General features: G+C 37.8%; 1 protein-coding gene across 1 annotated transcript in view; it reads right to left on the minus strand.

Annotated features, from left to right (window-relative positions):
* The window catches only part of TBC1D19 (TBC1 domain family member 19), a 128910-nt gene extending 101574 nt beyond the window's left edge, over positions 1-27336 (minus strand). The window contains exons 1-4 of the mRNA XM_053577513.1: positions 26967-27336; positions 8779-8851; positions 7760-7805; positions 6473-6548 (exon numbers count right to left, since the gene is read on the minus strand). Coding sequence (XP_053433488.1) covers positions 6473-6548; positions 7760-7805; positions 8779-8851; positions 26967-27065 — 294 coding nt within the window. The 5' untranslated portion in view covers positions 27066-27336. The remainder of the gene's footprint in view (positions 1-6472; positions 6549-7759; positions 7806-8778; positions 8852-26966) is intronic.

Genomic DNA, 27336 nt, shown 5'->3' on the forward strand with positions numbered 1-27336 from the left:
TCAAATCCAAGCTCTACCACCTAATAGTTTTGCAAAATTAGACCTATCCAAGACCATAAAAGTAACTCACCTCACAGGGTTGTCACAAATATTAAAGAATTGAATACATGTAAAGCACTGGAATGGTACCTGGCACATAGTGAGAGTTCTATGTACTTACTAGTATTATTTCACAAGAAAACTTAGGCACTTATATTTATCACATTGTATGTCAGTTTTTTTCAAATACTATTTCATCTTTAAGATATAGCAAAGAAGTTTCCATAGCATGCTACATGAAAACAGACTTTCACAGTCACATAACTTTGAAAAACAGTGGATTAAATAAAATTAAACAGGTTTCTTTACTTCAGAACTTCTCTGAGCCTTTAATATGCCAAAATAAATTGTGGACAACAAAATAAAGGAGCATTGCATTAAAAATAAAGTTAAAAAGTAAATATCTTTGAGTCCATATTGACATAAATAATTCAATGAATGACCAGGGAACAGAAAATTCTTCCATAAATAATTTATATAGATACTCCCCTCTCAAGCTGGAGCATAACTCTGTACTCAAGTGTGGGCTATACTTAGTAACTTCCTTTCCACAGTATGGAAAGAAGGGAAAAAAGAGTAAACATTACAGTGAAGAAACTTCACAAATGCTGTCCTCCCTCAGCCAGGTGATCAAGGTCAACATCAACAGTATACATCCTGTTGGTAGAGGGTAGCCTGATATGATGTGACAAATGTAAATGGCACATTTTGTGGTCTTCCTCCAAAAAAACCACAATCCCAATCTAATCATGAGAAAAACATCAGATAAATGCCATCAGAGAGATAGTCTACAAAATACCTGACCAGTACTTCTCAATACTGTCAAGGTCGTCAAAAACAAGGAAAGACTGAGAAATTGTCATAGTCAAGAACAGCCTAAGGAACCATGACAAACAAATGTAATGTGGTATCCTGGATGGGATCCTGCAACAGAAAAAGGATATTAGTTAAAACTAAAAAAAAAAAAAAAAAAAATCTAAATAAAGTGTGGAATTTAGTTAATACTATTGTATCTATCAATATGGGCTCATTAATTGTAATAAATGTACCATATGCCACTGTAAGATGTAATAACAGGGGAAACTGGGTGTGGGATCTATAAAAACTCTATATAGTATTAGCTTTTCGAAGTACTTCTAAAATATCAAGTATATTAAAATTAGTAAAATAAATTGTGATTCATCAGGAAGAAAGCAGTGTGCCTAAGTTCCCAAGCTTATTTGTCCATGGAACCTTTTCTGTGGAGTATCTCTCAGAACTAGTATCAACAGAAAACGCTCTGGAAAATGCTGATGCAGAATAAGAAGCCTAACAACCTCAACAGCCCAGAAAATGAAGCATCAGCCTAGCTCTCCAAAAACTTCAGAGAACTGATTTACATCCCCGGTCTCAAGACATGATCGAGAGCTAAGTGAAGATAAAATAGCTCATTAAACTTTAATGGGGAAAAAAAAGGAGTTGAATTTTTGCACGGTATAACTCCAAAATATTTTCTGCCCACATTTTACTGAATAAAATGGGGAAAGAAAGACCAAGTAGATTTTTTAGAAGTTTGATTGCAAAGGGAAAACAACAATCTGATACGAAACCACCTATACCCTCCTCCTTGCCAGTACTACTATAAAACTTCCTAGCCTCCTCCATTACAGTCACTGTGTCCAAGTTTTACTTCAACTACTAAACCATGCAGATACCTAAAGGCAGAATCTGTATCTAATTTATTACTGAGCAGAGTATCTTCTACTCAGAAGGCATTCAGTAAACATCTTTTGCATAAATATTATAATATTGGTAGAAGAGACGGCAAACTCTTGAACTATTTTATTATTATTATTTTTTTTTTGTAGAGACAGAGTCTCACTTTACTGCCCTCGGTAGAGTGCCGTGGCGTCACACAGCTCACAGCAACCTCTAACTCTTGGGCTTACGCAATTCTCTTGCCTCAGCCTCCCGAGCAGCTGGGACTACAGGCGCCTGCCACAATGCCCAGCTATTTTTTTGTTGCAGTTCAGCCGGGGCTGGGTTTGAACCCACCACCCTCTGTATATGGGGCCGGCGCCCTACTCACTGAGCCACAGTCGCCGCCCAAACTCTTGAACTATTAATTGAACATAAACTTACTAAGCTCCAGCTATATAAAGGTCAGTGTACCAGATGAAACAGGTATGTAAAAATATTTTTAAAATACTGATTCTTTCAAGAGGCATATAACAAAATAACAAAAGGCATATAACAAAAAAAAGAAAGATGCATACAGAAATTATTACAATAAAATGCAATTTGTGATAATTATCAATATTATTATTATCATCATAATTACCATAAATTTATATAAATTATATATAACAACTGTTTTTATTATCATAACAATTATCATAAAATTATATAAATTATAATTATCATAAATTTATGATAATTTGTCATAAAATGATAGAGAGCTATACGAGCTCAAGAGGGGGCGATCCCTTTCAATAAGGGTAATCAATAACCATATCAGGAGAGAAGAGACGCCATCTGAGCGGACCCTTAGAAGTAGATGTGATTTTCATAATGCAAAGCAGTCATAAAGGGATTTCAAAGACAAGAAAACAAAATATGACAAATGTTAATGATGTAAGAGAAAAAGGCAAAATGATTCACTTGGATGGGCACATAGAACAGTTTTAAGACTTCAGAGATTGACAAAGTGGAAGGGGAAGTTGGGCATAGACAGTAAAAGCTCTTAAATGCTGAGCTTTGGAGTAGAAACTTCATTTGCTGGGCAATTGGTAGTCACTGAAGCTTTGTTAAAAAGTCATTAATAGGGGCAGCAATGTGGCTCAAAGGAATAGGGTGCAGGCCCCATATACGACAAGTGGTGGGTTCAAACCCAGCCCCGGCCAAAAGCTGCAAAAAAAAAAAAAAAAAAAAGTCAGTTAATAGTATTGAGTGCATATAAGGAGATGGGGAGAGAGAGATTGAAAGTTGGAGGTATAAGAACAAGGCAGGATGTGAATTAAAGCTCAATGTCTGCAACAAGTAAGCATTCAATAAAAGATAGTCATAGTTATCAGCATTATCATCATCATCATCATTGTCATGACTACTATGGTAATTGCCTTGATAATGAAAAGACAGACTATTTGGTATAAGACTATGGGAAAGGGTGGTACAGTGGCTCACACCTATAATCCTAGCACTCTAGGAGGTCAAGGCAGGAGGACTGCGAGGATTTCTTGAGGTTGGAAGTTCAAGACTTCCCTGATAGAAAACTTAGGCATGGTGGTACACATCTATAGTCCCAACTACTTGGGAGGCTGAGGCAAGAGGACCACTGAAGCCCAAGAATTTGAGGTTGCTGTGATCTATGATCATACCATGATACCCTACCCAGAGTGAGATTCTGTCTCAAAAATAGTGAAAAAAAAAAAAAAAGAGACTGTGGGAGGAAAATAATTTATATAATGTAATAGCTATTTGAATATAGAAACTGAGATCAAAGATATTTCAAGTATAAATTACCATAATAATGGAAGCCTCTAAACAGAAATAGGAAAATTAGAAAGAGACACTCATTTTAAGAAGAACATAATAAACTCAGTTTTTGACATGTTGAATTTGATATCACAGAAGAAATGTATGGCAGACAATTGATCATAGAGGATTAGAGCAAAAAGAGACGTGTCAGCAAAGAGGGAAGTTATGAAAGCTTGAATGAGATAATCTGAATATTGTCATGTAAGTGGCAAATGTTAAAAATGAGACAGAGATAGAATTGGGGTCACACAAAAATGAAAAGTCTGGAACAACCTAAAGGGAAAACAGATAATGAATAAAGATTAATGGAAGTAATAGCAGGGAGCAAAAAGAATCTACTAAAAATTAAATAAATTTAGACTAGACTAATGGTTAATACAGGACGTATATGATTTTCCTCTGAAATACTCAAAGGGTTTGGGTGAAGAGAGGAAAGCAGACGTAGAGAGGCCTTAGACTGGGGAGTAGAATAGCAGACAGAAGTCTGATAAGGCAAGAGATCATGAAGTGCAAGAGACAGCACGACGGTAGGGAAGTCATGTGATCCGGACGAGGTACTTTTCATGCAGAGGAGAGAAATGCCCAAGAGAATAGAGAACTGAAGAAGTGGATGTCTCAAGAACAAATACAGAAAGATAGGCAGATACTAACGGCTGGAGGAGGTAATTAGTATGGCTGTGGTTAAAAAATCAATTAGTTCAACAAACATTTGCTGAGAGTGTTCTGTGGGCCAGGCACTATGTTAGATATCTTCCCAGGATAAAAAGCACAGTCCCTGCTCTTAAGGAATGAATAATTTAGCGCAGGAATTGGCACAAACCTTCTATGAAAGGGCAGATAGTAAATATTTTGGGCTTTGCAAGTCATAAGGTCTCTATTGCAGCCACTTTGTCACTGCAGTGCAAAAGCAGCCACAGGCAATAATGAATGAGCACGATTATTTTCCAATAAAACATATTTTATTAATTCATATAATCTTCTTGTGTCCCAAGATATTATTCTCATTTTGATTTTTCAACCAGGTAGAAATGTAAACAAACAAGCAAACATTCCTAGCTTGCCAGCCCTGTAAAAATAGGTGTCAGGGTGGATTTGGCCCATGGGCTGTGGTTTGCCAATCCCTGATGTAAATGAGTAAATCCAGAAAGGAAATAGAGTGTATACACTACCCACACCCTGATCATTCACATATACTCTCAGCAACTAGCAATAGGCTTTAAGAATGGACTTGTTATTTACCTTTCTATCTGTTCTTTTCAGTCACGATAGGAAACCAAACTATGTTTTGTTTCTCACATCTAACATGCTAAAACTAGCATTTCTCTATACCCTTTGAAAATTTTTAATTTCGTCCAAAAAAATTTGGAGCAACCTTTTTTGTTTTAATATCTTGAGTTTGAATCTTTACAACAAAGACCACACAGTTCTTTCACACTAGTATCATTTAACTATTATGCTTTATGAAAAATCAATAAATTTATATTATGGAATATCTACCTAAAAGATACCACCTAGAAACAGAAATATAATAAATATTTCTTCAAATATCTCCATTTTCTTTATTTATATTGCCTTTTACATCTAATTTTGATGGCTTTATTTATTTATTTTTTATTGAGACAGAGTCTCACTTTGTGGCCCTCAGGAGAGTGCTATGGCATCATAGCTCACAGTAACCTCCAACTCTTGGGCTCAAGTGATTCTCTTGCCTCAGCCTCCCAGGAGCTGGGACTACAGGTGCCTGCCACAACACTCGGCTTTTTTTTTGTGGAGATGAGGTCTTGTCCTGCCTCAGGCTGGTCTCAACTCCTGAGCTCAGGGCAATCCACTGGCCTCAGCCTCCCAGAGGGCTAGGATTAGAGGTGTGAGCCACTACACCCAAACTTGATGGCTTTTTAAAAGCAAAAGTTGAAAAATAGAGGAATGTGATGATCTGAGCAGCAGAAAATTTTCAAGAGCATCAGAACTATAAGCATAAGTGTCAAAGCCAAGTGATGGGAGTTTTTAAGGGCATTTTTGAAATATTTCATACCAAAAAGGTTTTAAAAATCCATTTTTGAGGCTATGCTGGAGAATGAAGGTCAACTCTGACTGTGATGGCCACTGAATGGCCACAGCTTCCTAGCCTCTCACAGCATCCTAGCCAGCACTATGAGGAAGGCTTATAGACGGGGCTGTGCCAAAGGAGGTGGACTAGGTTAAAAAAGTCAGGGACCAGTGATAGAATGTACTGAGCTTCTACTTTAACAGTTTTTCATAGTTTTTCTTTTTTTAAATTATTTTTATTTTTATTATTATTTTTTTTGGTTGCAGTTTGGCTGGGGCGGGTTAGAACCTGCCACCCTCGGTATATGGGCCAGCGCCCTACTCACTGTGCCACAGGCACCGCCCCACATAGTTTTTCATTTTAAACAACTTGATTTTATCCTTTTAAAGTGATTCTTAGTTATTTGCCAACCCATTTTGATAGCAGGTTCTCCTAAGTTCTATAACAGAATAAAATTAATATGCAACAGCCTGCTGTGAGAACAAATATATTTCAAATATGGTATCAGTAACACTGGTTTCAAAGGCCAAAATTTTAAGGAAGAGCATGTAAATTAATTCACATTTCATTCCTTCAATATCACAGGGCATGAAGAATAGATTGTCACATAATGCTTTTATCGTATTTTAAATTTCAAGCCAGTATGGTACATCTTGTTTTCCCTACTATTCAATTTTTCCAGGGTTACTATAGTTAAATCAGCATGATGCTTGGTTACTGGAAATAAAAAATACTATTAACATCAATTTAGGAGTTCTTACCCAGGCTTTCATAATGAATAATACATACTCCTGACAGTAATAAGGATCTTTTCCTCCACATTACATAACTCGGCATGCAAAGATGAAATAACAATGAACAGTAGCCGACCTGTGCCTTCCTCATGTAGACCAAAGGTTCTTTAAGATGTTCAGGAGGTGCAGCAGGATGACTAGGTAAAGGAAATCTAGGAGCAAAAAGAGGCAGCTAAATATTACACATTTATTCCTTTGGTGACTAGTACTACCAAAGGTCTGCTCTTAGTCAACGTCAATTAACAGACTGCACTGGTACCTGATGCTATTTAAGAACTTGAAAACCAACTGGGAAGATGGTGATAAGCAAAGAGGTAAATACTAATTTTAAAAAAGCACATATCCACATGCCTTCATCTCAGTCTCTTTATTTTAGAAACAGTTCTGGTCAACAGGGTTATCTTACTTCCCAGTTAACAGATGACAAGGGGCAAGTTGGAAAAGGGAGTGTTAAGAACTAGAGAATGCTGGAGACAGAGATACATGATAGCAATAAAAATTATAGATAGAAAAACTCTATTAGACTATGAATTCCATGAAGGCAGGACTTGTGTTTATTGTTATACGACTACATCCCTAGTGCCTAGCATAGTGCTGGTACATGGTAGGTACTCAATAATGGATGAATAACAGAAGGTTGAATAAATTCATAAGCTCACATTCTAGATATGTATTTTTTAAATGGCAAACAGTCCTATACACTTTAGTACACATACCCTGATGTTAAATCTACAGGGGGTACAGGGGTGGGGAAAGGAAGAGCAGAGAGAGGGAAGGAGGGAGGGGGGTGGGGCCTTGGTGTGTGCCTCACCTTTTGGGGCAAGACATGATTGATTGCAAGAGGGACTTTGCCTAACAAATGCAATCAGTGTAACCTGGTTTCTTGTACCCTCAATGAATCCCCAACAATAAAACAAAAAAGAGAAAAGAAAAACTACACAGTCAAAAACACTGATGTTCTTAACGATGACATCAATTTTTTGCAAAAAAAAAGACAATTCTGATTAGAATGGTCAGTTTATGAAGACATAAAAAAGTATAATGTCCAAAAATGGCAACAATAAAAAGAATGTTAATAAGCTTCAGGTATCTGCAAATATTAACTTAAGAAAAATATCTTATTTACTAATTCACCGAATAAATGACTGATTAATATAAAATATCAGGTGGTAAATATCCACCTATTCATTAATTCTCAGGCAAGAGAACAGTAATTTTTAATTGCATTAACTTACTTGAAATGCTATATAACCACTAATAAGAAGTAATAATACAATGAATATACATAGCCATACTGATTTTATTACTAACAAAGTAAGTACAGCTAAATAAAATAGTATCTCAAATAGGTGGGAAAACTCACACACTCAGTTCACTATAAACTGCATTCTGAAGTTTCTTCTCCCAACCTGTTTTAAAAAAAGAATAAAATATATGAACATATTAGGTTTTAAATAAATAATATAATAATTAAATTTTTATCACTAAAATTTTGGCATCATATTTATTTGTGAAAAATCTTTCTTAACTACCAATCACTATGTAAAGTGTTATTAAGGGATTAATTATTTCCTATATACTTAGCATATCCCTTGGCTAACACTAAGTAGCAAATCATCAACATATTATTTTTAAATAATATCATTATTGCACCATTTTCTCCAGTTGAGAGGGACCTTTCCTCCTTTCACTACAAAGGGACTCAATGAATACCCAAACCTGGGGACATTATACTACTCATGCTATGAGGAATGTTGCAAGGGAAAGTCAAGAAATAGGGACCTGACAAAAGTCACCAGTACATAGTTAAATCACCAGTACACAGTTACAATTAACAAGTCAATAAAGCCCTACACAACAGAAGCAGATTATTTTGAGTTACCAATAGTCAGATCCATTAGTTCAGGGGATATTCTGGGTAAGCCACTGAACTTGGCAGTTCCCTTGTGCAGAGGTTGGAATAGGAAACCTCTCTCTTGCTCTATAAAAATTAGGAGTTTCCTTTTGTTTTCTTTGAAAGCATAGAAAAGTAATGGAAACAAATTATAAAAGGAAAAAAACCACAACTGAAAAGTGACAAATTACTTAACTGAGGAGACACTTAATATATTCTGGATATATTTTGACCAGGAAGGTAAACAGTATTTAAAACTGATTAATGTAATATAGTCATTCTCACTGTGTTCTTCAATTTTTGCACCATTTTGTTAAAATGTCTGATTTTCCCCAAATAGAAACCTATTCAACCAAATTTTTCACAGTTCTGAATGAGTAATTGAAAGGCTGGAAATAAAATACTATCTGTTTTGCCTTAAAGAATTAGAAAGAAATAAAACATTTCCTTTTTTACCTTAAATAATTAGAAAAAAGAACTTAACAAACCTGATATTTTAAAGAATTCCTTAATATCTTCTTTTAGTGATTCAAGTTTAATCTCAGGTCTTTGAAGACTGGCCTAATTTTTTTTTAAAAAAAAGAAGAAAAAGAAGAAAGGAAATAAGTCAAAAGTAAATCACTTGGGTTGATCTTTAACACAAATGAAATGTTTAAAAAGGAGTGTCCAAATCAGTATACTACTTGAAAAGTCCTCTTGGAGGTTAGAGCTTAGAACCACCTAAAATAGCTTATAAGAGAGAAGATTTCCTCACCTACTCTTAAAATAGAGGCTCTGTGCGAATACACTGAAGATTACTCAAAATATAAAAATCTGAAGCTTATGAGTACCAATATCTTTAGCTAACATCTAAAGCAGGAAAAGTACTGAGATTTTGTAAATTCATTCCCTTAATATTACATCCTACATATATATATAGCACCTATACTTAAGGCCCTACTTGCATATTTGTAAATGGATCTTTACACAGTGTCTTTTTTTTTGGATTGCTGCTCAATGTAAACATGCATTTGTTGCATGTGTTTATGAAAAATATATGAAATTACTAATTCATAAATGCATATTACTAGTATCTTCAAGTGCATGCTTTCTATTCTACTGGTTTTTCATACTGCAATTTTTACCAAAAATAATTTTTCCTATTTGTAATGGCATTGATCACTCGCAAAGCACTGATGTTTCATCACTTAACTCCTGCTATCAAATTATAGCAGCATATATCTTAAGCAGGCACTCTATTGGAGTGTCTCCTAAGCATTTCAAACCTAATAAATCAAAAATTGATCTTATCTTCCATTCATTACCTTGCTCCTTCTACTTTTTAAATCTCCATCAATGACATCACCATCTGCCAGACCTCCCAAGTCAAGAAGCTTTGAAGTTATTCTCAGTTCTACTCTAATTCTCTCATGGTTCAACCCCTTTCTGGAAAAATGGCATAATTTCCACATAAAACAGACCAAGCAACCAGACAACAAAACAAAAATCCCCTGGAAAAATACTTGTGACAAAACTGGACAACAGGCTATCCCCCACCAGCACAAGCAGCTGGGGACAAACCAACAGCCGCAGACCCTTTTGACATTAACATCTATACAGGAAAAAGCAGAGGAAAGCATTGGAGTATGTGATGTATGTGAAAACAAGAGAACCCCAACATAATCAATAAATATTCGCTGAACACAAAAATGAGCCAATTTTCCAACAGGAGCTAAACTGGGAAGTGTTCTGCCTAATCCAATACAGCAGGTAAGCTCTGAAGAGACTAGAGCAGGTTAGCATCTATAATTCTTATAACTACCAATCAGAGCCCCCTTGCCAAAGTCTGAAAATGTTGATAAAATAATCAAAATTTACCGTGACAGAGAACTAACTCAATGCCCTAAAAACTGGCAAATAAAGGAAAAGGCATTTATCTTGCCTTCCCTATTGGATAACCAAATAGTAAATGAGAGAAAATGTCTCATTATAAAATACTAGAGCTAATAACTAAAACAGATATGAATATCACAATTTTGCAAACCTCAATGGATTTCTAATTCTAGGCATTGAGCAAAAACAACCACCCACACTGCAAAGAGACGATCAGACACTTAGAACTAATTTGGTAGTTCTCAATGAAAAAAAGGTCTGCGGCCTATTGTCATGCTAAAGTCTGATGAAACCTCTGGATCCAGCTGTCAACTTACAAAATACACAAAGGAAGAGGAACATGTTGAGCAGTACCATGAGTCTGCAATCAGAAAAAGCCAGGCTGGGCAGGGCCTGTGGCTCAGTGAGTAGGGCGCCAGCCTAGGGTGGCAGGTTCGAACCCGGCCCCGGCCAAACTGCAACAAAAAATAGCTGGGCGTTGTGGTGGGCGCCTGTGGTCTCAGCTACTTGGGAGGCTAAGGCAAGAGAATCGCCTAGGCCCAGGGGTTGGAGGTTGCTGCGAGCTGTGATGCCACAGCACTCTACCGAGGGCGACAAAATGACACTCGGTCTCAAAAAAAAAAAAGAAAAGAAAAAGCCAGGCTATGAGAAATTCCACGGGCAAATGGCCCAGTTCTTCTGATGATAAATTGTAAAAGGGGGAAGGGGAGAAGGAGAGAAAACCTATAGATTGAAAAAGATTTAAAAGAAATACTAACATAAAAACATTAATTGGCAAAACTAAGCTGTAAGTGTCTAGGGATACACATTTGGTTCATGAAACTATCAAGAAAACTATCAGAAAAGTGATGACCATAAGCATCATGCTGTCAGGGAGGGAGGGGTTTATGGTTGCGATGGAGCAAACAGAGAGGTATGGCTCTTCTGGTACGGCTGGGAAAGTTTCACCTCTTTACAAAGTCCATTTCATCTTATAACAGTGTATTATAAATTTACATCCATAACATAAATATAAATTTATAGAATAAAAAGGTCCCAAAAAGAGAAGAGAAAATATGTACCGCAGTCTATTCTTCCTCTCCATTTTAAAGTCCCACATTTAGCCGAGGTCCTCATCACTTCTCATTTAGACTACTGCAACAGCTTCTGACCTGGACATCTTGCCACTTAAGTTGCAACTACTTTCCACCTGGTAATCTCAAACTCCTGACTCTACTTTTCTCCTTTCTTAGCATTTATTAGCTCCTAACATAATGCATAATTAATTTATCCCTATATTTACTACTATCTTGTTACACTGGAAGAGGTACGCTACACTAGAGCAGACATCTTTGTCTTTTTCACTATCCCATCCCAAGAGCCTAGAATACTTTCACATAGTAGGTGCTCAGTGAAATGTTTATTGAATGAATGAACCAATTTCTCCCTCCTCCAATCTGCCCTCCAGTACTTTCTTCCTAAAACATTTAGTCTTTCCTTGCTGTGGCTCTTCACAGCATGCACAAGAAGTCTAAAATTTTCAACAAGGCACACTTGGCCCTTCACAATGTAGAGCCATTTATCTCTACAAATTCATCTCCTGCTGTTGCCCCACCAATTTAACATCTTTTTCTTCCATACCTCCTCCTCAGACAAACCCTACTCTCTAGTCTGTGAACTATATATTTAGTGATTCTCCAAGTCAAGTCCTTCAAGGGCTCCACACTCTTGTTCATGTTTCTTCAAATGGGACGCACTCCCCTCCCTTCTCCACCTTGGCAAACACCTACTAACTTCCAAAACATCCCTCAAATATCATTGCCTTTCCCTACTCCCTCCAGCAAGGATAGAACATTGTTATAATGTAATTTTCAGCTTAGCTATTTAGACTATGAACACAGGGACCAGGACCAGGTTTTCATTTCTGCATCCCAAGCATTAATTGCTGCTTGACAAAATTATGTTGACCAAAAAAAACATTCTATCGTTTTAAACCAATTTCCTCTCCAAATAATCAGGAACTTCATAAAATTATTTTTAACTGAAGAGACTGGTTCCTAGTCTGTTATTCCTAGGAAAGATTTTGAAAGCTGCAAAACCTCGGCTCCTATTCAAAAGCACCAAGGCAAAAGGAAATAAGCTTTCTTATACTATCCTGTATTTGGAAATGATCCAGAGATAGCACAAAATAAAGAATTTCAAAAGAAAAAAACTCATTATTCTTTGTAAACATTTTCAATATCTCAAGGTTGTTAGACCTTCTGCATATATTTTTTATACCAAAGGCAAACCAAATTCTCTAACCACCTAAGCTAATTAATTTTTTAAAAATCTTCAGAAATTTGAGAATCAAAAGTAGGACAATCACAAGAGGATAACATGGAAAGGCACAGTGATTCTCTAACCCAATTTGCAGCATAACTTTTTCTGCAAATAAAATCTGAACTCTATTAGGAATTCTACTACATAAAACACATTGAAAGTGATAATATCATACAATAAGAATAAACCTTTTCTCATTTGCTATTATTATGACTAACAAATAGAAAGGTACAGCTTTATTCTGATTCAGACTTAATGTTCAATTTACTTTTGTATTTTGTTTTGGGTGCTCAGGATAGAGAAAAATCCTGATCACAGAGACAAGTGTTTCCATTTTTAATAGCCTTCCTGGCAATCTCAGCACAGTCCCAAATTAAACTGATACAGGAAATAGAAAGAGAAGTAGTTGGAAATTTTGAGTTAAACCCTAAAATTATCTATCATAAATACAAAAATCAAAGAGCTTCAGTACTCATAACTGCTAAAACATCTCGGCAGTATACCATGATAGAGGTCTGTGTTGGGCAGGTGCACTTGGGCTTTGCCTGGCCATCACCAAGCCCAACAAACCCACTGCAGCACTAATACTGCCTGTACAGTGTACATGAGTGAACAGAAACAAACCCAAATACTTCCAAGGACCAGTGTAGAACCATATGTTTCTTCATCAAAGCACATTTGTAAGCTGTCCCCAAAACATGAAGAGAAATAAGAGAGAAAACTTCTTTTCTGAATCACTCAGAAAAAGTTAATTTAGAGCACAGTAGTAGATTACAGACTAAGCACTTGATATTTAATGCATTTCAAAAAGGACTGTTTCTTAAAATAAATTTTAAATTATATATTTTAAAAGGAATAGAACTTTTCAGATTCCTTGGCTGTAACAGAGCAGTATGAAAACCACTTGGGACTAAATAAGTATGAGATTTGGTTTCAAAATGCCTGGAATTTTAGCGTTATTTACCAGCTTGTCAAATCACTAAACCTCTCTACATCGCAATTTTCATCTTTATTTAACAGGGAAAATAATACTTGAAACTAAGTTATTGAGAGACTCAAAAAACTGTAAAGTTAGTTTTAGGCTGTGAAATCCAATATAAATTAAAGTTGTTGTGGTATAAAATATAAATGGTGTTCAGATGGCTATGGAATAATTATTTGTAAAAGACTGGCAGGGAAGGGGGTGAGAGAGCTGGAAGTAGAGGTTTTTAAAATATCTATAACAACAGTTAAGCCTTCTTTTAAACAAAATTCCTCTCACTCACTACAAAAGCTGGTGATGACTTTAAAGCATTTTCACAGTTATGGTCCCACATATATCCTTCATCCACTCATCTTCACAGTTACGGTCCCACATATATCCTTCACCCATTCATCTTCACGGTTACGGTCCCACATACATCCTTCACCCATTCATCTTCACGGTTACGGTCCCACATATATCCTTCATCCACTCATCTTCACAGTTACGGTCCCACATATATCCTTCACCCATTCATCTTCACGTTACGGTCCCACATACATCCTTCATATGCTCATCTTCACGGTTACGGTCCCACATATATCCCTCACCCAGTCATCTTCACGGTTACGGTCCCACATATATCCTTCACCCATTCATCTTCACGGTTACGGTCCCACATACATCCTTCATACACTCATCTTCATGGTTACGGTCCCACATATATCCTTCACCCATTCATCTTCACGGTTACGGTCCCACATATATCCTTCATCCACTCATCTTCACGGTTACGGTCCCACATATATCCTTCATACGCTCATCTTCACGGTTACAGTCTCACATATATCCTTCACCCATTCATCTTCACGGTTATGGTCCCACATATATCCTTCATCCATTCATCTTCACGGTTACGGTCCCACATACATCCTTCATACACTCATCTTCATGGTTACGGTCCCACATATATCCTTCACCCATTCATCTTCACGGTTACGGTCCCACATATATCCTTCATCCACTCATCTTCACGGTTACGGTCCCACATATATCCTTCACCCATTCATCTTCACGGTTACGGTCCCACATACATCCTTCACCCATTCATCTTCACGGTTACGGTCCCACATATATCCTTCATCCACTCATCTTCACAGTTACGGTCCCACATATATCCTTCACCCATTCATCTTCACAGTTATGGTCCCACATACATCCTTCATACGCTCATCTTCATGGTTACGGTCCCACATATATCCTTCACCCATTCATCTTCACGGTTACGGTCCCACATACATCCTTCATACGCTCATCTTCACGGTTACGGTCCCACTCATCTTCACAGTTACGGTCCCACATATATCCTTCATCCGCTCATCTTCACAGTTATGGTCCCACATATATCCTTCACCCATTCATCTTCACGGTTACGGTCCCACGTACATCCTTCATACGCTCATCTTCACAGTTACGGTCCCACATATATCCTTCACCCACTCATCTTCACAGTTACGGTCCCACATATATCCTTCATCCACTCATCTTCACGGTTACGGTCCCACATATATCCTTCACCCATTCATCTTCATGGTTACGGTCCCACATACATCCTTCATACGCTCATCTTCACAGTTACGGTCCCACATATATCCTTCATCCACTCATCTTCACGGTTACGGTCCCACATATATCCTTCACCCATTCATCTTCACGTTACGGTCCCACATACATCCTTCATATGCTCATCTTCACGGTTACGGTCCCACATATATCCCTCACCCAGTCATCTTCACGGTTACAGTCCCACATATATCCTTCACCCATTCATCTTCACGGTTACGGTCCCACATATATCCTTCACCCATTCATCTTCACGGTTACGGTCCCACATACATCCTTCATACGCTCATCTTCACAGTTACGGTCCCACATATATCCTTCACCCACTCATCTTCACGGTTATGGTCCCACATATATCCCTCACCCAGTCATCTTCACGGTTACGGTCCCACATTTATCCCTCACCCATTCATCTTCACAGTTACGGTCCCACATATATCCTCAATTCATTTTAAAATAATAAACCCATTATAATTAACCTGAATACTTTTATTTAAAATGAATGCATTTTAAGAAATAAATCAAGTGAGACATTGTTTTACGTTTTTGCAAATCTCTTTGATGTCTGGCTTATCAGAAGATAGCTGGATTCTTAAGTCTGCCATGGTATCCAATCTGTGGCCTTATGTAGTCTTGGCCTTATGTTGGATAACAGATAAAATGGAGGCAATACAGAACATGCTGGTGACAGGAAAGTGCCCTCCTGATTAAATTTTTAAATTTTTAAAAGCATGTAACAAGTAAACAAGCAGTTGGTTAAAACTATAGTACCAAACTGATTGTAAAGTTGTCTTTTAAGAGTTGTTTGATTTCTATTAAATGCCAGTGTTAATAGATATAAACTAAGACAAAGTTGATACCATATATTTTTCAAGTCGAAGATTACATTATTTTTAAAGATCTATAATTTCATTCATTTAAAGTATGAATCTATATTGTAGGTCTCTATATAAAATACATCTTATTTTATTTACCTGATTCTGAAAACCAGCCAAACACATTGTTTAGTTTCTCATGTAATCACCTCCTTACCATTGCTATATCTTTCTTTCCATTCCTTTGCCCATCTTCCCATTACTTCAAGGATTAACCTGCTGATGTTATATGTAAAGATCCATAATCCTTTATTTGAAATCCTAAAAACTGAATAGCTTTGCAAACCAAGATTTTTCATGACTGAATTGGTACCAAAATTTGTCCTAACTTGAATTCATTTGGTGGCAAAACTTGATATGGACTGAATTGACATTAGACTATTTATAAGTCTTATTTATCACACTTAGTATGAAAATTCATTTATTTTGATGCAGAAATATTAGTGTATATGTTACCAGATGAAGAGGGTCTGGCTACCTGTCACTGTCAGCCAATATGCAGAGATGGGGATAGGTCCACCAAAATTTCTCAGAAGGCCACGATTCTGGAGAACAGTGAGAGTAGCCTCTCCAAAACTTCTGTGCTCTTCCATTTTCAAAATTACAGTGAAGACCATGTTAACTGTCTTCAAAGTGAAGACCATGTAAACTGTTAATAATTGGCCAAACCCATGATCCATAGTGAACAATAAACAGCATAACTCATGACCCAAAATAACATTCCAATTCAAAAGTTAATCTCCTGGCCTGGCGTCCGTGGCTCAATTGGCTAAGGTGCCAGCCACATACACCAGAGCTGGCGGGTTCGAATCCAGCCCGGGCCTGGCAAACAACAATGACAACTACAACCAAAAAATAGCCGGCCGTTGTGGCGGGCGCCTGTAGTCCCAGGTACTTGGGAGGCTAAGGCAAGAGAATCGCTTAAGCCCAGGAGTTGGAGGTTGCTGTGAGCTGTGATGCCACGGCACTCTACCCGAGAAATAGGGTGACAGACAGGACCTAAACCAACCAGACCAGCTGTGTCACGTCTGCCCAGCTTGACAGACTCCATCTTATTTTCACTATATGTACTTTCATATATAATTACAAAGAGCTGCTGGATCCTGATACGGGTATTAAGTAACATACAGAACATACATGAATTACTCTTTTAAAATTAAAAAAAATGTGAATTCCCAAACATATCTAGCCCCCAAATTCAATTCCAATTCAAAAGTTAATCTCCTAAATCAATTCACCCAAACTACTAAAGATAGGCATCTTTAGGGTGGGAGCTAAATGTACAAAAGAGTAAGGATGAGAGAAATAGGGTAAAGGTCAGGCAGGACCTAAACCAACCAGACCAGCTGTGTCACGTCTGCCCGGCTTGATAGGCTCTATCTTATTTTCACTATATGTACTTTCATATATAATTACAAAGAGCTGCTAGATCCTGGTAGGGGTATTAAGTAACATACAGAATATACACAAATTACCCTTTTAAAATTAAAAAAGTGAATTCCCAAACATATCCAGCCCCCAAATTCTGTATAAAGGATTGTGGACTTGTATGTATGTACTTGTCAGACTATCCTTTTTCCATGAAGGGTACAAGTTTATTTTTCTCACTGTTTTATTCTCTGGGCCTAGAATTATGATTGACACATAGTAAAGGCCCAATAAATACTTTTTGATGATCATATTTAGTTAATATAAGTGAGTTCAAAATAGAAACAAAAAATATTTCCGCACAGCAATAATCACAAAATGAATTCATATTACACACAGGTCTTGAATCTTTTACTTTCAATTTTAAAACACAAAAAGCTTTAGAAACAAAGCGTTTTGTCATGATTGCTTGTTCTCTGGAATTTTAAGATTTCCTATAAATTGAGAAACAGCTATCTATTAGATTCCAAATTTGAATAGAAAACATTTAAAGGAGAAACATTCTGAAGGAAGAGGAGAGTCCCACACCAGACTTTGAATTCCTTTAGGGCAAGGATGCTTTTAGTAATCTTATGTCACCGATTAAATGATCTAGCACATAGTAGGTACTCAATACATATTGTTAGAATGAACATCGAAAAGAAAAATGGGGATTTTAGGGATGCAAGGCTGGTTTAACATACGCAAGTCTATAAACGTTATCCACCATATTAACAGAGGCAAAAATAAGGATCAGATGATCCTCTCAATAGATGCAGAAAAAGCATTTGATAAAATCCAGCATCCTTTTCTAATTAGAACTCTGAAGAGTATAGGCATAGGTGGCACATTTCTAAAACTGATTGAAGCTATCTATGACAAACCCACAGCCAATATTTTACTGAATGGAGTAAAACTGAAAGCTTTTCCTCTTAGAACTGGAACCAGACAAGGTTGTCCTCTGTCACCTTTACTATTCAACGTAGTGCTGGAAGTTCTAGCCAATACAATTAGGCAAGACAAGGAAATAAAGGGAATCCAAATGGGAGCAGAGGAGGTCAAACTCTCCCTCTTTGCTGACGACATGATCTTATACTTAGAGAACCCCAGAGACTCAACCACAAGACTCCTAGAAGTCATCAAAAAATACAGTAATGTTTCAGGATATAAAATCACTGTCCACAAGTCAGTAGCCTTTGTATACACCAATAACAGTCAAGATGAGAAGCTAATTAAGGACACAACTCCCTTCACCATAGTTTCAAACAAAATGAAATACCTAGGAATATACCTAACGAAGGAGGTGAAGGACCTCTATAAAGAAAACTATGAAATCCTCAGAAAGGAAATAGCAGAGGATATTAACAAATGGAAGAACATACCATGCTCATGGATGGGAAGAATCAACATTGTTAAAATGTCTATACTTCCCAAAGCTATCTACCTATTCAATGCCATTCCTATCAAAGTACCTACATCGTACTTTCAAGATTTGGAAAAAATGATTCTGCGTTTTGTATGGAACCGGAAAAAACCCCGTATAGCTAAGGCAGTTCTTAGTAACAAAAATAAAGCTGGGGGCGTCAGCATACCAGATTTTAGTCTGTACTACAAAGCCATAGTGCTCAAGACAGCATGGTACTGGCACAAAAACAGAGACATAGACACGTGGAATCGAATTGAACACCAAGAATTGAAACTAACATCTTACAACCACCTAATCTTTGATAAACCAAACAAGAACTTACCTTGGGGGAAAGACTCCCTATTCAATAAATGGTGTTGGGAGAACTGGATGTCTACATGTAAAAGACTGAAACTGGACCCACACCTTTCCCCACCCACAAAAATTGATTCAAGATGGATAAAGGACTTAAATTTAAGGCATGAAACAATAAAAATCATCAAAGAAAGCATAGGAAAAACACTGGAAGATATTGGCCTGGGGGAAGACTTCATGAAGAAGACTGCCATGGCAATTGCAACAACATCAAAAATAAACAAATGGGACTTCATTAAACTGAAAAGCTTCTGTACAGCTAAGGACACAATAACCAAAGCAAAGAGACAACCTACACAATGGGAAAGGATATTTGCATATTTTCAATCAGACAAAAGCTTGATAACCAGGATCTATAGAGAACTCAAATTAATCCACATGAAAAAAGCCAACAATCCCTTTTATCAATGGGCAAGAGACATGAATAGAACTTTCTCTAAAGATGACAGACGAATGGCTAAGAAACATATGAAAAAATGTTCATCATCTCTATATATTAGAGAAATGCAAATCAAAACAACCCTCAGATATCATCTAACCCCAGTGAGAATGGCCCACATCACAAAATCTCAAAACTGCAGATGCTGGCGTGGATGTGGAGAGAAGGGAACACTTTTACACTGCTGGTGGGACTGCAAACTAGTACAACCTTTCTGGAAGGAAGTATGGAGAAACCTCAAAGCACTCAACCTAGACCTCCCATTCGATCCTGCAATCCCATTACTGGGCATCTACCCAGAAGGAAAAAAATCCTTTTATCATAAGGACACTTGTACTAGACTGTTTATGGCAGCTCAATTTACCATTGCCAAAATGTGGAAACAGCCTAAATGCCCACCAACCCAGGAATGGATTAACAAGCTGTGGTATATGTATACCATGGAATACTATTCAGCTATTAAAAAAAATGGAGACTTTACATCCTTCGTATTAACCTGGATGGAAGTGGAAGACATTATTCTTAGTAAAGCATCACAAGAATGGAGAAGCATGAATCCTATGTACTCAATCTTGATATGAGGACAATTAATGACAATTAAGTTTATGGGGGGGGAAGCAGAAAGAGGGATGGAGGGAGGAGGGTGGGGCCTTAGTGTGTGTCACACTTTATGGGGGCAAGACATGATTGCAAGAGGGACTTTACCTAACAATTGCAATCAGTGTAACTGACTTATTGTACCCTCAATGAATCCCCAACAATAAAAAAAAAAAAAAAAAAAAGAAAAATGGGGATTTACTCCATTTACTAAATACACACTGAGCACCTATTTTGTGCCATTCATGTTGCAAGGTGTGGAATGCAGCAAAACTAGAAAAATAGACTCTTCCCACCTATAGGAAATACATATATTAGTGAGGGAAGGTAGACTTTAAATAACAAAATATGCATATGATGAACATGACAAAAAAGAAAGTTCCAGGTACTATAAAACTCTCTCACACACACACACACACACACACACACACACACACAAAGCTGGGAGGTCCTAGAGACCTAATTTTAAAGGGGGGATTTAGTTGGACAAATTGGGGGCAGTGTATCAGGCAAAGGAAATAGCCGAAGCAGCTACTGCTACAGACAGAAGAGTGAGAAGGTTGTGCCAGGTGGGAGGAGCAGGCAGAAGCCTGACCAGTCAAGCTTTGTAGGGCTAATCAGGTTTTTGAGACATTCTTCTAAGGGCAACGAGAAGCACTGAGAAGTTGATATTTTTTCTGTTATGAAATTCATACAACTTTAATAACAAGACCTATGAAAGAAAATATGACAAAGGCAAAGCCCAACTTCACTTGACTTAAAATAGATAAAATCCAACAAGCATAAAATACACACGCACACAACAGTAAATAGAGGGGGGGAAAAAACCCTTAACCCGGGTGGCGCCCGTAGCTCAGTGGGTAGCCAGCCACATATACCAAAGCTGGCAGGTTTGAACTCAGTCTGGGCCAGCTAAAACAACAAGGACAACTGCAACAACAACAACAACTAGCCAGATGTTGTGGTAGGTACCTGTAGTCCCAGGTACATGGGAGGCTGAGGCAAGAGAATTGCTTAAGCCCAAGAGTTTGAGGTTGCTTTGAGCTGTGACGCCACAGAACACTACCCAGGGTGACAGCTTAAGACTCTGTCTCAAAAAAAAAAAAAAAAACCTTAACCCAATAAAATGATCAAAACCTTAACTCAATAAATAGTGTCTTCAAGAAGGAGAAATTTTATTTATTTGGATTGTTTTCAGGGGTACAAGTGGTTTTTGGATACATGGATGAGTTGTACGGTGGTGAAGTCAGGGATTTTGTGTACCCATCACCCAAACAGCATACAGTGTACCCTATAGGTAATATGTTGATCCCTAACACCTTCCTCCCACCCTCCCTCTGTATGACCATGTATACCCATGCTTAAGCTCCCACTTATAAGTGAGTACATGTGGTATTTGTTTTTCCATTCCTGAGATACTTCACTTAATATAATGGCTTCCAGTTCCATACAAGTTGATACAAAAGATATTATTTCTTTTTTTATGGCTGAGTAGCATTCCATGGTGTGTGTGTGTGTGTATACACACACACATACATGCATACCATAATTTCTTTATCCACTCATTAGTTCATTAGTTGATGGGCACTTAGATTAATTCTATATCTTTGCAATTGTGAACTGGGCTGAGACAAGCATATAAGAGCATGTATCTTTTTGATAGAATGACTTCTCTTCCTTTGCAGAGATACCCAACAATAGGAACACTGGACTGATTAGTGGGTCTACTTTCAGTTCTTTGGTAAATCTCCATACTCCTTTGCATAGAGGTTGTACTAATTTACATTAGGCTTCATTAGAGCATTCTTCCGAACATTTAAAAAATAACAAATCTCATAACACTCTTGCAGCAAACAGAAAATTTTAAAAGGAGGCAATACTTCCCTACTCACATTATGAGGTGAACGTGATCTTGATATAAAACGTTATAAAGACATTACAAGAAAGGAAAAGTACATACCAATCTTTTTCATGACATAGTATCAATTCTAAAATCCTTAGAATGATGCTAAGTCTACCACGAAAAGCCACTACAAGAGAATGTAATTCCCAACCTAATAATGTTAACTATTATAGAATATTGTGGGCTAGCATGTCTGTTTGGAATAGCTGGGAACCCAAAACATAAGGAGAATTCACACTCATCTGCATGTTCTTTTCCGTGGGTCAACACCAGGTGCCTACACAGAAGATTGGTAGCAGAGCAGGAAGCTGCTGAGAACACCTTTCTGTGGCAAAGGTGGGTGAGGCTGCCACTTCAGGACAAGCAAAAAACTGTGCTACCTTGGCCAAACGCACCTCTCATGTGAGGCAAAGGCCTTAACCACTGAAGAAAGGGTTCAGAAGTCCTCCCATTCTGAAGACAAAGCAGTAATGTGTTGCTTCTGGGGGTGGGATAGATGCAAAAGCCCTCTGCTTCATAGGAAGGTAAGAAAACTCCTGGGCCAGGATTCTACACCAATACAAAGCAGAGGTAAACTAGAACTAGGAAAAAAGAAAGCATGTTCTTTGGTGGTGCCTGTGGCTCAAAGGAGTAGGGCACAGGCCCATATGCTGGAGGTGGTGGGTTCAAACCCAACCCCGGCCAAAAACTGCAAAAAAAGAAAGAAAGCATGTTCTTTTTCACCTATTATTTACAACAGAGAGATCTGGGTTGCTAAAAGGAGAAGGGGAAGGAACATCCAAAGGCGAGAAAGATACACCCCCAAGGACAAGGCACAAAGACTCAAAGAGAACAGAGAACTCCGGGCCCTCCCAGGAGCCTAGGACAGACCCCTGCTGGGGAAGAGGCAAGAAGAGAGACCTCTCCCTCTGAGCCATAGGCTGGATGAACCAAGGACGTAGCGGAAACCCTGAGAAAACCTCTACGAGACCTATTCTAAGTGCAAAGCCCACCACTGCAGGAGTCTGAAGCCTGTGGTGCACTGAGGATGATAACAGCAAAACTCGCACTTAGCTTGGCCCCTGACCATACTGACTGAAGCCTCCACACTCAAAATTATAAATCTACTTGACCTAATTGACATTTATAGAACACAAACAGCAGAATAAGCACTTTCAAGTGCCTGTGGAACATTAAACAAGGTAGAACTTATTCTGGGTCATAAAAGAAACTTCAACAAATTTTAAAAAACTAAAGCACACACATTATCAAACACATTTTTGAGACAAGGTCTCACTCTGTTGCCTGGGCTAAAGCAAAGTGGCATCATCATAGCTCACTGCAACCTCAGAATCCTGAGCTTCAGTGATCCTCCTGCCTCAGCCTCCCCAGTAAAGCAGTATACAGAGGGAAATTTAGAGCATTTTATTAGAAGAGAATAGAGATCTCAAATCAATAATAAAAATTCCCACCTAAATGACTAGGAAAAAGTAAGTTAAATCCAAAGGAGGCAAATAACAATACTAATGGGAAAAATCAGAGGGATTGAAAACAGAAAAACAATGAAACCAAGAGCTACTTATTTGAAAATATTATTAAAGTTGACAATCCTATAGCCAGATAAATCAGGAAAAAATAAAATACACACTACAGGCTTGGCGCTCACAGCTCAGTGAGTAGGGCACAGGCCACATACACCCAAGCTAGTGAGTTCGAGCCCGGCCCGGGTCTGCCAAGCAACAATGACAACTGCAACCAAAAAACAGCTGGGCATTGTCGCGGGCACCTGTAGTCCCAGCTACTCGGGAGGCTGAGGCAAGAGGATCGTTTAAGCCCAGGAGTCTGAGGTTGCTGTAAGCTGTGACACCACAGCGACATAGTGAGACTCTGCCTCAAAAAAAACAAAACAAAAAAAAAACACACACATTACGATTTAAAAAATGAAAGAGGGGCTATCTTTATAAATAGACACTGAAAGGAAAATAAGGGAATAATAGTAAAAACTTTATGCCAATAAATTTGATACTGTAGATTAAGTACAGCAAATTTTTGAAACATAAAAACTACGAAAGCTTTAAGGAGAAGAAACAGATAATGAGTAGCCCTGCAAATATTTTTTAAATCAAAATTTTTTTATTAAAAATGTTCCCACAAAGAAAACTCTAGGCCCCAATGACTTTGCTGGGAATTTTTCCAAGTGTTTAAGGAGAAAATAATATTAATTCTTGGCAAATACTTTCAGGTAACACTTCCCAACTCATTTTATAAGATCAGCATTACCTAATATCAAAACCTAAAAAAAAAAATGTTGCAAGAAACTACAAACCAATATCTTTGATGAATAAAGTTGCAAAATCTTCAGCAAAGTATTAGCAAATTGAATCAAGAAATATAATGCATCATAACCAAGTAGAATTTATCTCTGGAACTCAAAACTGGTGCAACATTCAAACCCAGAGTTAATCACCACATCAACCTGAACAGAAAAAAAAATCATGTGAGCATATCCGCAGAGTCAAAAAAAGCATTAACAAAATTTCAACATCCATTCATGATAAAACTCTCAGAAACACTCAGGGATAGAAGAGAGCTTCTTCAACCTGATAAAAAGCTATACAACATTATACTGGAGACATTATCCAATACAATAAGTCAATAAAAGGAAATAAAAAGCCTAGAGATTGAAAAGAAAGAAGTAAAATGGCCTTTATTTGGCTGTGATACACGTACCTGGAAAATCCTATCTACAAATCGGTACTATAGAAAGTTTAGCAGGATCTCAAGATACACAGTAAAAATATCAATAGTAATCGTACTAATGACAAACAATGGGAAATTTAAATGAAAAAAATTCTTCATTTATAATAGCATCACAAAATATTAAATACTTAGAGGAAAAACTTAACAAAAAGTGTGCAATATTTGCATACTGAAGTTACAAAACATTGACAAGAGAAAATACAAAAGATACCATAAATAAATGAAAAAATAAACTGTCATGCAAAGAAACTCTATGTTAAAATATCAATTTTCCCCAAATTGTTTTATAGATGCAATATAATCCCAATGCAAATCCTAATAATTTTTGCAGGAATTCACAAATTAACCTAGAATAGCCAAAAAAATTTTGAAAATGAGGAACAGTGTTAGAGGACTAACTATCTGCTCTCAAGGCTTATTATAAAGTTACAAAAAAGAAAAACAAGGTGATACTGTATGATAGTCAAATAGATCAATGGGACAAAATAAAAAAACAGAAAAGTGTATGTATATGAAACTGATTTTCAACAAAGATGCCAAGATAAATACTGTAGAAAGAACAGGTTTTTTGACAAATCAGTACTGGAAATACAGGACATCTACCTGTAAAAAGAAAATTACACCTTGCACCATACACAAAAATTAGCTTAAAATGGATCACAGACCTAAATCTAGAAACTTCTAGAACAAACAAAACATAGGAGAAACTTTTTTTTGAGACTTTGAGTTAGACGAAGATTTTTAGGTAGGATACAAAAAGTACAAATCATAATAAAAATTTATATCACCAAAATTAAACATTTTTTTTTGTGGTTTTTGGCCGGGGCTGGGTTTGAACCCGCCACCTCTGGCATATGGGACCGGCACCCTACTCCTTGAGCCATAGGTGCTGACCACAAAATTAAACATTTTTGCCCTTTTAAAGACCCAGTTAAGAAAACGAAAACATAAGCCACATACTGGGATAAAATATTTGCAAAATGCATATCTGATAAAGACTTACATCGTTTATACAGAATCCTTACAACTCAACAACAAAAATACACATACATATTTTAAATGGGCAAAACATTTGAACAGACTACTTTACCAAAGAAATGAGAAAATGCACTTGAGAAAATGCTTAATATCATTAGTGCTCAGGGAAATGCAATTAAAGCTACAATGAGATAACATTATGCTGCTTCTATAGGTGTGTAATTAATAAAAGTAAACTAAAACTGGCAACATCAAGCGCTAGCAAGGTTGTAAAACAACTGAAGTCTCATAATTGCTGGTGAGAATGGAAAACGGTGCAGCCACTTTGGAAAAGTTTGGCAGTTTCTTACAGAATTAAAAATTACACTTTCCATACAAATCAGCTATTCCACTCCTAGGTATTTATTCAAGACAATAAGAAATATCCAAACAAAACACTATACTAGGATGTATATACAAGCTTTACTCATAATCTTGGAGACCAGAAAACAATTCAGTGCCCTTCACATAATTAAGGATAAACGAACCATAATACATTCAAACAATGAAATATTACTCAGCAATAAAAAGGAAGAGAGCTACTGAAATGCTAACAGCACGGAAGAGTCTCAAAAGCAGTATGTTAAATGACACAAAGCAGGCACAAAAGTTGACATACTTTATAATTCCATTTATATGACATTCACAAAAGCAAATTCACAAAAAAGGCAAAGATCTCCTCGTCAACCTGTGCATTCCCAGTGCCTAGCACATTACACAGCACCCAATAAAGGCCGGGTGGACGGATAGAGAAGTAATCACTGTAAGGAGGGTAAAGTGCTAGAAAGGGATGCGTAGTACGGGGACGCGAAAGCAGAAAGGCAGCTGAGCGATCAAGCCCACCCACGCTCATGATCGGAAAAGGGAGGGAAGGCGTGGTCTAAACCACCTTTAGTAAGTCCAGCTGCTTAAAAAATCAGGTTCTTGGATCAGTGACCACAAGAAGAGTAAATGAGTAAACTCAGCGTTTCTCTGGCCCGAAGAAAGGTGTGACGTGCCCACCCTTCTGTAAAATCTATCTCCCCGGCCTGCGGCGGAGCCGGCGGAGCGCCGCAGGGTGAAGCCGCGATCAGAGGCGACCTCCGCCTTGGGACCCGGGGGCGCAGAAGAGACCTCGCCGCGGCACCGCCCGTCTCCATCCGTTCCCACCGGCCTCACTTACCCAGGCCTGCCGCTCCAGCTGACCGTACAAACTGGAGCCCTTGAGCTTTTGGACTATCTGGGCAATAATGAGAGAGAGGTCCGACTCCTCCTGCAACATTTCCCCTGCCCTAGCCCGCCCAGCCGCGGGGACAGGCCACCGGCGCAGAGAGAACTGGCTACCGGGTCCCACTCCCGGTCAGTGACACTTCTCCGGGACCTTATTATGCTGGGACTCCGCCAGCGGGCGTTACCAGGCAACTGCCCAGCCGTGTGTCCGTTTCTCTCCGGTCCCCTCCGCGCTTGAAGGCCCCAACACCTGCGTTCCGCTGGTGGGAAAAAGACCGGCGCGGGGAGGTAGCTTTTTATTCCAGGGTTCCCGCCTGGTCTAT

The sequence above is a fragment of the Nycticebus coucang genome, chromosome 23 (genome assembly GCF_027406575.1).
Source record: "Nycticebus coucang isolate mNycCou1 chromosome 23, mNycCou1.pri, whole genome shotgun sequence".
Classification (NCBI taxonomy): domain Eukaryota; kingdom Metazoa; phylum Chordata; class Mammalia; order Primates; family Lorisidae; genus Nycticebus; species Nycticebus coucang.